Here is an 18,365-nt window from a genome sequence, read left to right on the forward strand (position 1 = left end):
GCTTCGTTGTGCCCTACTGCTTGGCAGTTGTCCTATAGTATGTAAAATTGTGCAGATTTGTTCTCGTGCTTGTCGATAAATATTATGTTATTGAAGGTGTGCCATTTTTGCAAGAACATAGTTATGTTTTTGTTTAATGTCCAAACCTGTTTTACCACAGTTGTGATGTCCTCAGTGGGCTTTTTTCCTTTTATAGATTTTAAAAATTGTTCTGCAACACAGGGATGCTGTACAGCAATTGTAAGCCTAGAAAGGGCCTTATGCCTTATTTTACCGGAATTTATAATTTGTTAAAGGTTGTAATCTTAAAGGAAATTTAATTCATACATTGCCATAACATACCTGTGTTGCAGGTGATATGGCGTATTAACCTGTGGATGGTTATGAAACAAAACAGTAGTCGTGTTCTTGCAAAAGAGTCAACCATCTAGAATTTGTTGTTATGCATGTTCATTTCTAGTAAATAATGACTTTTATAAATGCTTCCTTGGCACCAGCGAAGGTGTGTGAAAAATACAGGATGCTGTATACCACTGGAACATTACATAACTGCCCTCTGTAGTGTACATTTTATGCAAAGGGTGTAGTTTGTTTTATGTTTTTTGAAGAGTATTGTAGTACTATTTATCTTAGAGTTATGCATTCTCTCTGACTAATATCCCACCTTATAATGGACAAAATATAAGTAAAAATATTATGCTCTGTAAAATACTAGTGTTAAAGATGATTAATTTTGACATGTGTCAAAACTCTAAATGGGCAGAGTGAGATTCAATTTAAGGTTTAGACAGGTGACTGTTAAAAACCCTATTTCTTTTATCTCAGCTTGTCAAGGTTGCATTTGATGAGGAAGTGACACCTGAAAATATTGAAGCTTTTCGGAAGATGGTGCATAGGCTTCGTCACCCAGCTCACATACTGCATCATTTTGCATTTACTGGCCAAGTTGTTCCTCAAACACCATTGCATAAAGGAAAAGAGAAAAATGCCACTCTGAAGTAAGTATAGATGATGCATCTTGCCAAATTTTAGCACAGATACTGTTTTGTAGGCAAAATTATTTTATCTTAAATGCAGTAACAGTCAAAGAGGAACATATTGTTTATGACTTTAAAGAATGTACCTAAGATCTGATTTTACACATCTAGCATGTAGTAGATCGTGTTGTTTCTTTAGTGATAAAGTCATGAGGACGATAATGGTGAGAATGAGAGTGCTCTTAACTGGTTTATGTAAATAAATTTTTCCATTACTTTCTGACAGTAAATTCATGAAGAAGTTCAATTACTGTTACAGAATCTATAGAAATAACTGAACCTACCAAATATTGTCATGTGTACATAGCACTGTTTTAACAAAAATTACATGCTGTGAACTTGTGTGTTTTATGTTAAACTTTGCAGTCTCCTCATTCTTAATAGTCAGTGTCAAATTTCACACTAATTTTTCTATCTCTATTATGAAACTTACTGCATAATTTTCCCATATTTATAAAAGAATTTGCTTAGTCTCACAAATACAAGCTATTGTACTTGTTTTCTAGACATAAAAAGCTTCGAACCATTAGACATTTGCTACTGACACTACGTGAATTGATACTTTCCTTTGTAATTAACTGAGCACTACTTCATTTAAAAACATAGTTAATTACATATACAGTAAGTGATGATAGCCTTCACCACTAACAAATATGGCCAGTCTCTGTTAAGGGGGACTGAAGCCAAAGGACTCGATTGTTGCATGTCAATGATTGTTGTATTGTTTTCATATCTGTACAGGTTCCAAGCAAGCTACTATAGCCACACAGAACACTTTATCACTGTGAGCAGGGATTTAGCTGCACAGATAAATACCTTTTATTATAATATTAAAAAAATTACAGAATTAATAAAATGGAATAAAATTTTCACACATAACGTTAATTTGTCTGCCTAGAATAATTGTTATGTATATATGTTAGTTGATACTCCTGCATCTGAGGCAGTGGATGTCAGGCTCCAACCCTTTTTTCATCACAGCAAAAAGTATTTTGATTTCTGGTTTACTTGTGTGTCCATTCATAGAAAACACATTTATACCTTTCTTTGATTAAAAAGTGCACAATCTTGGGAATTATGTAAAACCAAAATAAAGGTTCCAAGCAGGGTGCAAAAATGTGATATAAATGTTCTTTATCACTCCAGTAATTTTTCCAGAAATGGGAAAGTGATGTACATTAATATTGTTTGTTCTCATCTTTGTAACTTTACTACTTAAATAATTGTGTTAATGTTAACTATATGCCTTTCTTAATTACTGAAAAATAATACCAAATTAAAAGTTTCATGGAGTATTGAGCAGTGAGTAGTATAAGTACTACTTTGCGTGGCCATTCTTGCAGAGCCAAAATCGTCAGAACACCACTGCATGGGAAATTCAATATAAAAGAAAGTTTTAGTCTGAAAGGGAAAAAAGCACATGTTCTTATGCAAGCCTAAGCAGATGTGCTAAGTTTCATGAAAATCTGAGATTCAGGGTAACAGATCCTAGAATTATTGAGTGATTTGACTTGGAATTAATTAGCTTTCATTTCTGTGACTCATTGAAACTTCAGACGAGATGACACCTGGGAATATTGAAATATAACTTTAGTTTTGGATGGTGTTTAATATATAATGATAGGTGGTGTGTTGGGTGGACTGTTAAAAAATGTAAAGTTGCTATTGTGAATGTCAGTAAGGAAAGAGGAATTTTATTTGATGATGTATTCACTCGAAAGAAAGATTCACGTTTTTAATTTTTTATATTTTGGACCTGTTCAGTTTTGCAGAAGAAGACCAAAATGGTTTCGATGATGTGGGTGGGAGGGCGTGGAAATCCTAGAATCTAACAACAAAGTCAGGAGAGCATAGCTTGGCAGCAAAAATGAAGAAATTGTGCTACCACTCACATTATTTATTTTGAGTTGAATTAAAACATGTCTGTACTTTGAACATGTTTTTCTCATCATTAAGTTTTTTATTGCAAACATACTGATAGTGCAGTTGCACTTAGTAATTACATCTTCCCAAGATTCAGTTGACATGTATTTCCAACTTGTATTACAACACTTTATTGCAGAATTGTATCACAAACTACAAGCACTGAGCCATAAGCAGTTTGCTTAAGAATTTTGTGAATTTCACTGCAGAACTGTTTGTAACTACACATAAACATTCATAATATTTGCATAAATTGGCATTTCTTAACAAAACAACTTTGTTAATTTGGTTTGTGGGGAGGTAGATATGAGGGATGAGTGAAACAAATCAGTATTGATAAAGTCAATAGGATGGGAAACAAGGATGAGGCACTGATAGAAAAGAATCAAAAGGCGGGATAGAGAACCTCCCACGTTCTCGCGATCTCAAAAGGAAAGGAAAGGAAAGGAAAGGAAAGGAAAGGAAATGAAAGGAAAGGAAATGAAAAGCAGAAAGTGAAAATTGAAGTGCAGAAGTTAAGTGTTGCTGAAGGGATTTGTGTAGAGTGGAGCCTTTTACAGAAGTGAAATGTGGACATTAAAATGGTACGAGAAGATAATAGAAGTTTTTCAAATATGATGCCACAGAAGCTGAAGATTAGCTAAGTGGGTTGAGTAACTAATCAAGAAAAAAGAAGGGAGCAATTGATAGGGCACTTCATGATGTGTCAAGAAATAGTCAGTTTGGTAATAGAAAGTACTGAAAAAGGGGGGGGGGGGGTAATTGTAAAGGGAGATCATGGCTTGTCTACATCAAGCAGTTAAGCAAAACTGTTGATAGTGCACTACATTAGGGTCAACTGTCAGAAAATTTAAGGGCAAGCAACATTATGCAAGTGCAATATGTCTCTTGAGATTGATTTTAAAGGAATTGGGGAATAACAAGGGTGGTGTGGAGACTTTGTTCCACAAACCTTTTCCTGATATGCACCACATTGATATACTGACAAACAAAAGACAAAACATGCATGGAAGTAGGTGGGGATTTCATTGGCATGTGTGAATAAGATTTGTATCTTCTGCTAACTGTCATCACAAGTTCAGAGACAAGGAGTACACTTGGCAACCATTGTTGCAAAATAAGGTATGACCAACAGAGTTAATCACATTCAGAGATGTGTATCAGTGGATTGATATATTTCAGATGAAAGCTGTGCTCAAAACGTGTAACCCCTTTGTAAGCATTCTCAAAACTCTATTATGACTGACAGAGTTTACTTTGAAGTCAAATAAAAGTATTCTGTTTGCGCCTTATGTTTTCTGTATTTGTTAACACAACTTACTGAATTCTTTAGATGCAGTTTATACGAATAAGTCGTAAAGATTAAATTTTTTGATATTAAAGGATAAGAAGAGTTACAGATATAAAGGAAAATTGGTGCTCGCATTGTGTGAGGGTGCAGTGTCTCTTCTATATTGCATTAAATACTAAATTGTGTTGTTGGAAATAATGTAGTTCTTCTTTTTATGTTATAAACTTGAGCTTTACGGCTGGCATTCAATTCTATAAATTCTATAAATTAATAAAGTAAGAGGACTTGGATGTAAAATATTGTGGTGTTTCTCTACCAGAACAACTGTTTTCAGGGGTTTTGCAAAGAAAACATTATTGAAAACGGCGAGGAAAGCTGGATTCAAGCCAAAGGCTTCATCAAAACGGCAGAAATATGTATTCCCTAACATAAGTAATAGTAGCAAATACCTTACATCACCTGGTCGTATGAGTCTTCCAATAACAGATGCAGCTGACTTTGGTCAAGATGATGATATTTCAGGTGAGTAAACACTCTGAGAGCTATAAGAGAGAAGCATTTAGACTAGAACCATGTTGTATAGTGAATTTGTTACCAATATTAATTTTTGTTTGCTGCTACTAGCACATTGAAAACACCACTTTGACTCTTTTGTTGCTTGACCTTATATTTTATCTTTCATGTGTTTCTGCTCTCAGCTGTAATAACATAACTTTACGTAGAATATTGTTTTGGGTTATTGGTTTAACTGATGTAATCCAAAATGTATGACTAACGTTAGATCCTGGAATGAATGACATGTCGGTCATAATAGGGATATCATTGATTGATGAAAATGCTACACATCACACAAAATTTGAACAAGATATCTTGTCAGTCTGTAGATGGCTGATACCAGCCAAAACAGGTAACTTCTTGAATGAGATTTTCACTCTGCAGCAGAGTGTGCACTGATATGAAACTTCCTGGTAGATTAAAACTGTGTGCCAGACCGAGACTTGAACTCGGGACCTTTGCCTTTCGCAGGCAAGCTACCAAAGCACGACTCGTGCCCCATCCTGACAGCTTTACTTCCGCCAGTACCTTGTCTCCTACTTTCCAAACTTCACAGAAGCTCTCCTGCGAACCTGGAGAACTAGCAATCCTGGAAGAAAGGATACTGCGGAGACATGGCTTAGCCTCAGCCTGGGGGATGTTTCCAGTAATAAGCTCTCATATTTTGCTAGATGAATATTAAAGAACACCAAGCCTGAGGATGACAATTGTTTGCATTTTCTTAGTTCTTGTAATTTAACAGGTGATACCGTTTATATCTTCATTCCTAAGGCAAGAACCTTTCAGCCTGTCAAGAGTACATATGTGTTAAAATCAAGGAACATTTTGATTGTTACAGTTTTGAATGAGAGTAGGGGAGGGGATGAGAAAATCTTTTGATATTTAGGAGCAGAAAAAGATGAGATGACTGAGTATGAAATAATTCATGCAGTGGTGTGTGGGCATTGTGAACTGAGCAGTATTTACGGTTGCTGAAAATAACTTAAGTGTCTTATAAATTAGACCATTCTAATTATACAATAACTTTGCTTTTTATTTTTTGTGTGCTTGTAATATGTAAAGGATCTTAATTTGTTCTGGTCCACCTTCTCTTATTTGTGGCAATTTTATTTAGCTTGTGGAAGTTTTTCCTGGAGAGGGTAAGTTTAAAAAAAAAATGCTAATTCATATTTTAGAAGAGTTAATCTATTGCAACAGTGTAGTGGTTCTTCAGCAATAAATTATTTACTGAAAATTGGATTTTAGTGGTCAGTAACTGCAGAAAAATGTTTAATAACTGTTTAGTGGTGATTAATATTTAAATAGTATGAGGATGTGGTCAGTATGTATAAGCTAAATTTTTTTAGTAGTATGCTAGTAGTAGTACACATCACCAGCTTTCCTGCTAATTTTATTATGCTATAGTCCTTTGCAAATAGAGAGAACATTTTAATGGTTGTCTAAGGAATTTGTTTCAGATGACTTCTTTTGTATGACTTATTCCATCTATCTGTTAGACATCAGGAACGAATTAAGTAAGTTTGTGTCTAAGGGAAAAGGAGGTGGTGGAGGGGGGGGGGGGGGGGTCATAGAACTATTGAATCTTGCAGTAACTAATAATTTCTATTGATGACAAATTTATGTATGTGTTACATGGTTTTGTGATTGACAGTTACAGATGATTTTGAGGTTCCTGGACCAGGACTGGTTCCTCCAGCACCTACTGATGCAAAAACACTTGAGCGACTGTCAGAAAGGAGTTATGTAAGAGACTGGTATAGACTTGGGCTTTGTAGCAGTACCACGGCAAATAACAGCTCCAGGCAGAGCAGTGAACCTTTCAGAATAAGCACAGTTAACAGCAGATACACCATGTGCAGAAGGTTTGTGTGTATTGCGTATTACAGAGATAAGTATATATATTTCAGAAATGTTAATATGACAACTGTGTATACAAAAATTAAATGTGAAAATCAAATAAGCCTTATGTGAATATTTATTGATGAAAAAGGTTGCATTCATGTGAAACGTGATAGTCATACTATTGTAAACACATCAAATGATCATTGTTGTCTTCAGTCTGAAGACTGGTTTGACACATTTCTGCATACTAGTCTATTCTATGTAAGCCTCTTTATTTTTGAATAACTACCACAACCTACATCCCTTTGAACGTGCTTATTGTATCCAACTCCCTGTACAATTTTTAATCCCCACAATTCCCTCTGTTACTAAATTTGAAATTCCTTGATGCCTCAGGATGTGTTCTATCAATTGATCCCTTATTTTAGTCATATTGTGCTGCAAATGTTATTTTTCCCCAATTTCATTCAGTATCTCCTCATTTGTGGTTTGATCAACCCCACATTCTTCTGTAGCACCATGTTCTGAAAGCTCGAACTCTCTTCTTCTCCGCAGTGCTTATTGCCCATGTTTTGCTTCCATACAAGCTGCTATTCAGATAAATATCCTCAGAAAAGACTTTCTTATGCTTAAATTGATATTGGAATTAATCAAATTTATCTTTTTGAGGAAACTTTCTTTACTATTATCAGTTGGAAAGTTATATCCTCTGTCCTTTGACAATCATCAGTTATTTTGCTGACCAAATTACAAAATTTATCTTCTACTTGTGGTGTCTCATTTCCTAATATAATTCAATTAGCACTTTTGGTTTAATTTGACTCTTCTTTTACTTTTTTGATGTTCATCTTACCTCTTTTCAAGACACAGTCCATTTCATTTAGCTGCTTTTCTAACTTCTTTGCTATCCCTGACAGAATTACAATGTTGTCGGCAAACCTCACAGTGTTTATTTCTTCTCCCTGAACTTGAATATCTCTTCCAAATTTCTCCTTGGATACCTTTACTGCTTGCACAGTGTACAGATTGAATAATGTTGGGGATAGGCTACAACCCTGCCCCACTCACTTTTCAGTCACTGCTTTCATATCCTCTGACTGTTATAACTGCACTCTGCTTTTGGTACATTTGCAGCTAACTCTGCAAATCCTGTATTTTATCCTGCTGTCTTCAAAATTTCAAAGGACGTATTCCAGTCAACATTGTCAAAAGCTTTCTCTAAATAGACAAATGCTATGTATGTGTAAGTCTACCGTTCATTAACCCTACTGTAGAGTCTGTATGGACTCATTTATTTCTACATTTCTTTGGAACTCAAAATTGATTGTTCCCGAGGTTGCCCTCTTCAAGTCTTTTCTTACCTTTGTAAGTACTTTGTGTCTGTATTTACAACCATAACTTAGTAAACTGATAATGTGGTAAAATTTCACATGTGTCAGCACTTTCCTTCATTGGAATTGGAGTTGTCACACTCTTCAAGTCTGAGGGTATTTCACCAGTCTCATATATCTTGTGCACATGCTGTAATACTGATATACCTTTGCCATGGCTGGCTCACCCAAAAATCACAAAAATTCTGAGGGATTGTTGTCTCCTTTAGGAGGACTTATCTTTTCCAGTGTTCTGTCAAACTCTCCTTACAGTATCATAACTTCCTTTTCCTGGTCTATAATACTGTCATTATGTTCATTTCCCTTGTAGAACCATCTTTGGCTTGCCATGTGAGCTCTTGATATTCATACAGCTACTTATCATTCACCAAAATTTATTTATGGGCAACATCTACCTTTCCTGTAGTCAAGTGTGCTTCTGCAGCCTTAAATTTCTCCTCTTGCCATTCTTGCTTAGCCATTTTTCTCTGTCTCTTTCATTTTTTAGATGTCTGTATTCCTCTATTTGCCTGCTTCATTTTCTAAAGTTTAATTTCTCCTTCTTTTTGTTAGATTAAATATCTTGTGCATTATCCAATGATTTCTACTGGGTCCTGTCCTTTCACCTATTTGACTCACTACTCAATGCTGCTCTCTACTCTTTTGTCTTCTATTGTTATATTGCTGTCCCCTACATAAGTTCTAATGCACCCTCTGAAACTCTCAACTACTAAGTTTTGTACCTTTCTGCAATATCTTCAGCTTTAAATATCAGCTTGTAACTAACAAGTTATGGTCACAGCCCGTATCTGCTCCTGGAAATACTCTATGCACAATTCTACAAAGTGGCTTTTCTTATCATTCATTTCCCTCACTCCATGTTTTCCTTTTATTTTTTCTTCTCTTTCTTTTCCTACTGCTGAATTCCAGTTCCCCCACACAATTAAAATTTCGCCTCCCATAACTATCTGAACAAGTTCTTTTATTTCATCAAACATTCTTCCAATCTCTTTCTCATCTGTGGAAGTAGTTGACGTATGAACTTCATGTTGAGCTCCACATCGGATTGACATTAATATTAATGATTATGACCACAGCTGTATTAATACACATTTGTATAATGTTTGGTTTAGTTCCTTTAGAACATCATAGGGTTACTGTGTTATGCCAGTATTGTGATATACAAGTATGGTTGTTATATCTAAAATCTGGAACCAATAACCTTTTATAGCATGATATTGGCACAAAAGCGCAACCTGATGTTGTTGTAAAACTTCAGAACCAGTTGTAACACAATAAAAGTGTGTAAATACAAAAGACATCCTTTTCAAATTGTCTAATGCACGTTCAGAGAAGTCAAGACGCATTTTACTTAATTCCATATACCTCCTGATTGATAATGTGACAGTAGAATTACAAAACGATTAAATTCATGCTTCAACAGTTAATAATCTTCTAATACACCATCTATAAATGGACTTAGAATGGGTAAATGTTATACATATTCACTTTTTACCCTCTAACTTTAAGTCTTACTACAGTCTATTTTCAGGTCCACTTCTGAACTTGTTTTTCTGATTGTTACTGAAGTTTATCTGTACTGGAGGGGGAAAAAGTATGTCATCCATAAAACATGGGTGGTTCAGATGGGTGCCATAAGTAGGTACTCCTCCTGCTTTCCTATAGCACTTGATTGAATTAATGAGTGAGTGTGTGTTTTGTGTGTGTGCGCGCGCGCGCGCACACACACACACACACACACACACACACACACACACACACACACACACCAGAAAGCTACATTGGCATGACTGACTACATTGTGCCACCACTTTTGCTGGGCTGTATGTTAAGTATCAAATACTTTAAAATTACAAGGAGATGGAATGGTTGGTCAATACTTATGTTCGAGAGGTAATGCTGCTAGGCATGTGTAAAAGTAAAAACAGAGCAGTCCGAGGGTATAATGCCAGTTCACATAATCAAAACCAATTGCAAAATGATTTTGACAAGATATGTGTATGGTGTGAAAAGTGGAAATTGACTGTAAATAATGAAAATTGTGAAAGCTTCCACGGGTACCAAAGGAATCAGTTACATTTTGGTTATGTGAACAATCACACAAATCTATAAATTCAGCTAAATACTTAAGACTTAGAATTACGAAATGTAATTGCATAGATAAAAAATCTACTCACCAAGCAGTAGCAGGAGAACACACACAAAACAAATGTTTTATGTATGCAAGTTTTCAGAGCCAGCAGTTCCTCCTTGAAGCAGAAGGGTTGAAGGGGAAGGAAGAGGGTGATGGAAAATGATTGGAGAGGTTTAGGGAGAGGGGCAGAGTTCAGAAAAGTCACCCAGAACCCTGTGGCAGGGGAGACTCACCAGATGGGAGGGGATGGGATGAGAAGGAAAGACTGATTGTTGGGGGCTTCACTGGATGAGAGTTGAAAACCTGAGAACTTAAAGGTGGAAGACAGGGTAATATGACAGACAGAGATTACTGCTAAAACATCATGCATGAGTCAGTAAGAGTGAAAGCTTAGTGCACTGTATGTAATAGAAGTGGGAGGGGGAGGTGAAAAATAGACAGGTCAGAAAATGAAAGATGTAGGAAACTAAAACAGAGTGAAGGAAGGACTATTTATAGTGAAGAAATGCTGAGACAGAAGAAATTAAATAAATTAAGGCCAGGTGGGTGGCGAGAACCAAGGACATGTTGTAGCGCAAAAATTGGAATGACCACGTAGATAATGTTGCGGGCAAAACAAACTAAAAACTGCAATTTGTTGGCAGAACACTCAGAAAATGCAACAAGTATTCTAAAGACACTATCTACACTATGCTTGTCTACCCTCTTTGATAGTCTTTCGGTGTGGTGTGGAATTGACAACAGATAGGATTGACAGATGACATCAAAAAAGTTCAGTGAAGGGTGGTTCATTTTCTATTTTCGTGAAACAAGGGAGAGAGTACTACAGATACAAAACATGAATTGGTGTGGTATCATTAAAACAAAGGTGTTCTTTGCTATGGCAGGATCTTATCATGAAATTTCAATCTCAAAGTCTCTCCTCAGAATGTGAAAAGCTGCCTACATGCGTAGGGAGAAATTATCATCATAATAAAATAAGAGATACTGGAGTTTGCACAGAAGTATCTAAGTGTTCAGTTTTCCTGCACATTGTTTGAGAGTAGCTTGAAGGTTGTTCAATGAAATCACTGCCAGGTACTTAATTGTGAACTGCAAAGTAACCTTGTAGGTGTAGATGTATACAGCAGGCACAGTATTTTGGTGAGCAGTCCTGTGACCATCACCAATTGCACTAAGGAACTGGTGTGGGGATGTGTAGGTGGTCTATATACATACCCCTGCATCTCTGCGGTGGCTTTTCACAACAAGACGACTTCAAAGGTGTGTGAAGCACCAATAGCCATGCCATTGGTACTGCCTTTGCTGCTGCTTGTGTAAACACCACTACTGGTTGGCCTATGCAAGTCGTGGGGGTGCAGAATGGCTATGGAAAGCCACTCCTAAAATAAGGTGTGGAGCAGGGGAATATGAGTAGTCGTCACTTGTATACCCTCAAGAACAGGTCATGACTGCAAAAGGGTTGCTCGCTGATATATTGTGTCTATTGGTCACTGAGAACTGGCACTACACCCATGGATTACTCTGTCACACAACAGAAAAACCAGGATGGAGTAATGACAGTGTTAAGAAAAGTATGGGTTGGTACTCACCATGTAGAGGAGACGTTGAAACGCAGACAGGCACAACAAAGTACTGCTATGTGAGCTTTCGGTGAAAAGGCCTTTTTCTAATGTAGAAAACGGGCACACATTCATGCAAGCACAACTCGCACACACATGATCGCTGTCTTCTTTTGTTGTACATGTCTGCAACTCAACATGTCCTCTGTATGGTGAGTAGCAATCTATCCTTTTCTCAATATTGCCATTCTGTCTCTTTGTAATTTTATAGTTTGCTCAAATGAATTTTTCTTTTGATTCAGTGTCAAATACTTTGTTACAAGTATACGAAAATTTGCATTTCATGATTGACTCAACAGTATGCTTTTCATTTGTATGTTGTCATTCGATGCAGATATCTTAGTATTTAGTATTCATATTGGTATTTTTCATTATCTCACAAGTTACTGAGCTTAAAAAGAAATGAAGTAGTTTGATAAAAATGGTGAGTTGAAGTGAACACAGCAAAAATATGGATTTGTTTTATAGGGTACATTTATCTTTGAGCTTCACTTGGAATGTATGAAATTAAAAAAGAATTGTTGCAGTTATATAACATTATTATGAAAAGATTTTCTTATACCACATCTAAATTAATAAAACAAAACTTTTATTATGTTTGTACTTTCTGTGGATGGCATTGTTAATTTTTGTCCCTCCTTTACAGTTATCCAGCACTTCTTGTGATGCCATCTGTTGTGTCAGATGATAGTATCAGACGTTTCTGTCGTTGCTACCGTAGCAACAGACTGCCTTGTATAACATGGCGACATCCTCGTACTAAGGCATTGCTGCTTCGTGGCTCTAGTTACCATGGAAAGGGTGTCATGGGAATGCTTAAAGGACATCCCTCTTCAACAAGTGAGAACGTTTTTGAATTATATTTATTTAGTGTATTTAATTGTAACAGGATCTGTTTGTGCACTAGCTATATGCCCATGCTTTGCAATAGAAGTTAAATAAGTTTGCATTCCATTAGTTCTTAGTGTTTCGTACAACAGTGGGTAACAACGGAATCTTTACAGGATAATTTCATCAATAAATTCATTTTTCTTAGCTAAGAAGTCAAATGTAAATGGAACCTGTTGAAAGAAACAAGGGAATTTTGTTAAGCTTTGAACATACAAAGTAAAATCAGTAAATCCATATATCCTAGCCACGTAAATTCAATATAAGTTTGTATTCATAAAATTAAGATAGTGGCATTTAATATTGTAACTGATGTAATATCCCGAAAATACTTATCTCACCGAGGTAAAATAACTAACAGTCCATCTGTTAATTCTTTGTTATGCTACATCATCACAAAGATAAACAGCTGAACTACAAAGCTGAGCAGACTCCTAAAATTTTAAATCACTACATCTTTCTTATCTGTGATCCAATTCTGATGGAATAAAGCCTATACATTCCTCCAGGTTATGCCCAATTTACCTGTGAAACCCCTATTAAAATTCATGTTTTGGAGATTAGCTTGGTCAAACTTGCTTACAAGAAATGCACACACAACTATTTCACAGTTTAAATTGTCAGTATAGACTTAACAGATCTGGATGGCATTGGAAACAGTATTTAGAACAAAAATTAGCTTCCTTACAGAAAAACTTCGTTTTTAAAAGTGTAGAGCATAAGTTTATGTTTTGAATTTGTATTACTCATAGAAAATAGCAGTGAAAGTTTTGTGCCACACCTATCATCTTCACAAATTATCAGCATAAATAAAAGTGACTAGCTCAAAGTATCGTGCATTGATGGTCTCTCCCTGAGGCACAAATTTGACCAATGTGATGTCTTTTCGGTCCCAAAACACTGAGGCCATTTTTTTTTTTTACTATTTTTCCACGTAATTGCCATCATGTTAATTGCATGTGATGAACTGTGTCACAAGCTTCTTTATGTCCTCCTCAAAGAACTCTCCCACCAGCTCTTTCCCTCCCTTAAGAACCTCTTTCTACACCTGCTTGTCAGTTGAAAATTTTATTCCACCCGTGTGTGCCTTCAGGGAGGTGAAAAGATCTGAAGGAGCGAAGTCAGGGGAATGACAGGGGTTGGTCCAAAAGTGCCTTGGTGGCAGTGTGAGGATGTATGTTGTCGTGCCACAAGCACACTCCTCTCATCTGATTTCCCTTTCTTTTGTTTTGAATGCTCCCTTGAGTTTTTGTAGTGTCTCACAATAGTTGTGCATCGCTGGTCTCCCCCTGAGGCAAAAATTTGACCAAAATGCTGGCTTTTTGTCTCAAAATACTGAGGCCATGCTTTTTTTTTAAGCTATGTGATGGCACTGTGTTTACTGTCTTTTTGTCTCAGGAGTGTAACGAGCCATCCATGTTTCATCTCTAATCATAGTAGAGCTTAAAAAATCCTCATCTTCCAATTCAAGTCAATCAATAATCTTATGAACCCTATTGAACAATTTTTTTTTCTTTTTCTGCTGTTTTGGGACCCATCTTGCACATAGTTTCCGGTACCCCAGTGTTTATACATGTCTCGTGTTAGGAAGTTCTGGAGAGCTGTGGAAATATCAACAAAATTTCATCTGCTGTTAATCAGAAGACTTTCCTCATGAACAGTTTCCTTTTTTATTTATTTATTTATTTATTATTCCCCCCCCAATTCATTAGTCAGGAATGAAGGGTCTTCCACTCCTCTGTCATAAACATTTGTTCTACCTCCACTAAACTCCCTCCACCACTTACGTGCACGCATTCTGTTCATAACACCTTTGATGTAAACCGTTTTGATTCCCCCCCCCCCCCCCCCCCCCTCCATGAAACTGTAGCCATGGCTTGCACTTGGTGAGATTTCTTACTGACATCTCTCATGCGACTGGACACTGCAACATGTGTTTACTTACTACCGAGTTACTGTGATGCTCGCTGTAGTCAGGGGATCTCCTTTTACCACTCAGTGTTGCCAACACTCAAAACAACACACACCCTTTTATGTTCACTGTACACTTACTTTCTATCATGCCTTTGTACATGAGGTAATGTCGCAGTGGCAGAGAATGTTGACTGTTGACAGTAATGATAAAATTTCTGGGGCTAGCAAGAAGTTATAGCTTACAGAACTGTTGATAAAAGTGTAAATGAACTATTATTTTGTTTTCTACCAATGGATTTACCCACAACACACAAACTGCCCCATCAGTATCTACAGATTCTCTGTCTTAACAACAATATGGAAAGGATGGATTGCTCCTCACCACATAGAGGTGACATTCATTCACAGACAGGCATAATGGGAAAAGACTGATTAAACATTTAAGCTTTTGGTGTAAAAGATCCTTCATCTGAAGTAGAAAATGTGCACACGTGGTTGCTGTCTCTCGGCAGTTGGGGCCTGAGCATCTGGGACTGTGTGTGTGTGTGTGTGTGTGTGTGTGTGTGTGTGTGTGTGTGTGTGTGTGTGTGTGTGTGTGCTTAAATGTTTAGGAGTCTGTTTCATTGGGCCTATAAGCACCTCGGTACCCACTCTATAGTGGATAGCAGTCTGTCCTTTTCTTATTGTTGTTATTCCATCCTGGACTTCTTTATTTGTTTGATAATTTCTCATAGTCCCCCCTCCCCCCTCCTCTGCCCCTGTAAAGTCATAAGTCATCCTCAGTCAAACTGTAAATGACCTACAGCAGTATGAGTAACAGCTACTACTTTATTTTGACAAATGTATCTGGGAAGGTTTTTGTATTCTATTTTTTCTGCATGCTTGTACATACTTTCTCCATTGTTTCAGCTGTATTGTGTGTTTCATTTGGAAAACTGCATATGCTATTTTATTTGCCGTTGTTTTGAAGAAAGTGGGTCTGTCGTTGGCAAGAAAATTAATTTTGCTTTCTCTTATTCTAGAATGAACAAAGTCGTTCACCAGTAAATTTATTGTCATAGGCTTTACTTTTGCTTCTTTTGGGGTATTAAAACAAGAAGTGATTTCGTATAATATTCAGAGTGGTTAGTTGCTGCTATTAACCATGCAGGTATTTTGAAACAGTTCCAAGTTGACTAGAATGCTACCATCTCGTGGCTGCATTGTTTAAAGGACTACAGGGGCTGACTGAATGTTGCCGATTGGAATTTGGCTACAGGCACAGGTGTTTATCACAAAGCATTCTCCTTTGAGGGTAGTTGTGAGGGTGACATCAGGATATACAAAGAGTGTGTGTTGAAATATTTTCAGAAGTGCTGAGAATTCTGAATTAATGAAAAGAATGTCTAAAGAACCAGGCATCCACTCAAGGAAATAAGCTTTCAATGCATACCAGGAAGTAAGAATTGCATTCTTGCCCATATGCCATGGTTTAGCTTGAAAACAAAGTAAAAGAATTTAGACATGGTTCAAAATTGAGAACAACAGCTGCTTCTTCAATGCTGTTCCAGTCAAGTGCCAGGTTGCAATTGTGCATCTGATCATATCAAACTTCTTTCTTGTCTGTGCTGTGCTGGAGATTAACCTTGATTAATTTACCCACACTAAAGGTCAAACTTTCATCATTTTTTGATATAAATGTTTCACAGAGTTCATGCTAAGTCATATTTATCAGTTTTGAGTTTTTGATCATTTCCTTCTCCATCATCGTCAGGTGATATTGGAATAGACCATTAGGTACTTAGTGGCAGTTGTGGAACCCTCTTATGCTAGCACATATTGCATAAAAGCTTTATTAGATGTGGTTGTCAATGAAACTCTCATCTTGACCACAAAATATTTGTTTTATTACATCGCTATGCATTTTGCCTCTATCAAAGGAACAGTATTGATACGTAAGGATAAGTCACTTATGCTGAGTAAGAGTAAGTTGGACATACTACTTTGTATCAGCAGTATTCTGTTCCTTTGAAAAATAGGGTAACAGATAATATTGTTGCCGACGACTGGAGAACATGGTATTATGACTCTTCGCCTTTTCATGGGTCGTATAAATAGTATGCACCATAATATCAAGTTCATCACTAATATAGAGAGAGAAGGAAAATTACCATTTTTAGATGTTCTGCTCGAACGAAAAACAAATTGGTGGCTGGTGCACTCCTTTTACTGGAAACCAACAGATGGTAACCTATATCAAAGTGCACAAAGCTTTTGTCAGCAGCCCATAAGAAAGCAGTTTTAAATGTGCTGTTACATAGAGCTAAAACTGTGTGATAAGGAACACCTGCTTTTGGAGATGAAATGTTTAAGAAACGTATTCTGGATGCATGGCTGTAGTGATAGAGACATTAATTTAGCCATCTCTTATCATGAAATTTCAAACATTTTCACTTTTTATTTATAATCTGGGCAATTTATTTTCACCAGAGATCATCTTTATTACTGTGCAGTTGAGTGTGTAGCCTCTGATGCGTTATATCATCCTTTTAAATTAAATGCAAATTGTGTTTAAATTTCAACATTCACATCACTTCACTTCACTGAATGAATGGTTCAGAATGTTCTATCTAAAGAATATTTCGGTATCAGTCATCATTTTGAACCGATTTCCTATCACCAATCGGATTAACAAAGTTCATTTGCACACTTACGTAAATTTTTAGGAACTAAGATAAATTTTATTTTTTACATTAGCATCGATTTGAACTCTTCTTTAATTATACGTTTTCGTAGAAGGGCATTACTTTTACCAAAATCACTTCCTCCAAGATTCACTTCACAAAATTTTCAAGATAAATCAGAACACTGATATCTTAAAATTAATTCCTAAAACTTCTCAGAAGTTTTATTTGAACACAGTGTGTACAGTGTCGTGTAACGTAATAACTTTTAATAACAAGATCAGTTGACAACTCATGAGATGTCAAGATATCGAGACTGACTGAATGCTTTTTTTTTTTACAAATTATATCTTTCTTTCTTTCTTTATACAGTGTTAACAAAAAAGGGCATACCAAGAATGTGATGCTCTTCACATCTTTATCATCTCTCTGGCCGCTGACTTTACGATGAATGTGTCTGGTGGTGTTAAACCTGCTTTCTTGGATGTGGAGACTGTCATTGTGGACAACTTCTTGCTGTGCCGCTCATGGAACAAAACAAAACACTACCTTTGGTGGTTACATGAGACCTTTACAAATTACTTAAAGTAAAATCATAAGCCACAATTACATTAAAATATGCATTTGACTTACCATGTGTCATTGCTGCTGGTAAGACCAGTAATGATATGACTAAATATATTGTATCACTACACACAGCACAGAGTAGCAGTGCCACATCAAATGTCACAAATTTGACAAATCTGCTGTTGCTGAATGCAGCCTCATAAACCATCGTACGATTGTGTTTGATGAAACGGATATGTTATGTGTGCATCTACCTACTCAGATTCCTGTTATCAAAGAGGCTGTTGAAATTGGTGTTTGTAACGACCACAGGAATCAAGACAGAGGCTACACCTATAGTGATGCATGGAAACGGGCACTTGCTGCTGAAAGGCAACAGAGAAATCAGTTTAGTCATTCACCGTCTAATTTAATCTGTATTGCTACCAATTTTCTGTCCCCATCCCCCACCCCACCCCACACTTGAACGATGGACTTGGCTGTCAATGGAGTGGGTTGCATGCCTCAGCAATACAGATAGCTGTGCTGTGTGTACAAC

The 18,365-nt window shown here is 36.6% G+C and overlaps 1 protein-coding gene across 4 annotated transcripts in view; it reads left to right on the top strand.

Moving 5' to 3' along the window:
- The window catches only part of LOC126281453 (myotubularin-related protein 13), a 202,979-nt gene that overhangs the window by 110,565 nt on the left and 74,049 nt on the right, over positions 1-18,365 (top strand). For 2 of the 4 annotated variants that reach the window (XM_049980436.1, XM_049980434.1), the window contains 4 exons: positions 826-998; positions 4,586-4,773; positions 6,458-6,668; positions 12,442-12,635. In XM_049980436.1, coding sequence (XP_049836393.1) covers positions 826-998; positions 4,586-4,773; positions 6,458-6,668; positions 12,442-12,635 — 766 coding nt within the window. The remainder of the gene's footprint in view (positions 1-825; positions 999-4,585; positions 4,774-6,457; positions 6,669-12,441; positions 12,636-18,365) is intronic. The other 2 variants (XM_049980437.1, XM_049980435.1) reach the window with 1 other exon arrangement.

The sequence above is a fragment of the Schistocerca gregaria genome, chromosome 7, assembly GCF_023897955.1.
Source record: "Schistocerca gregaria isolate iqSchGreg1 chromosome 7, iqSchGreg1.2, whole genome shotgun sequence".
NCBI classification, from domain to species: domain Eukaryota; kingdom Metazoa; phylum Arthropoda; class Insecta; order Orthoptera; family Acrididae; genus Schistocerca; species Schistocerca gregaria.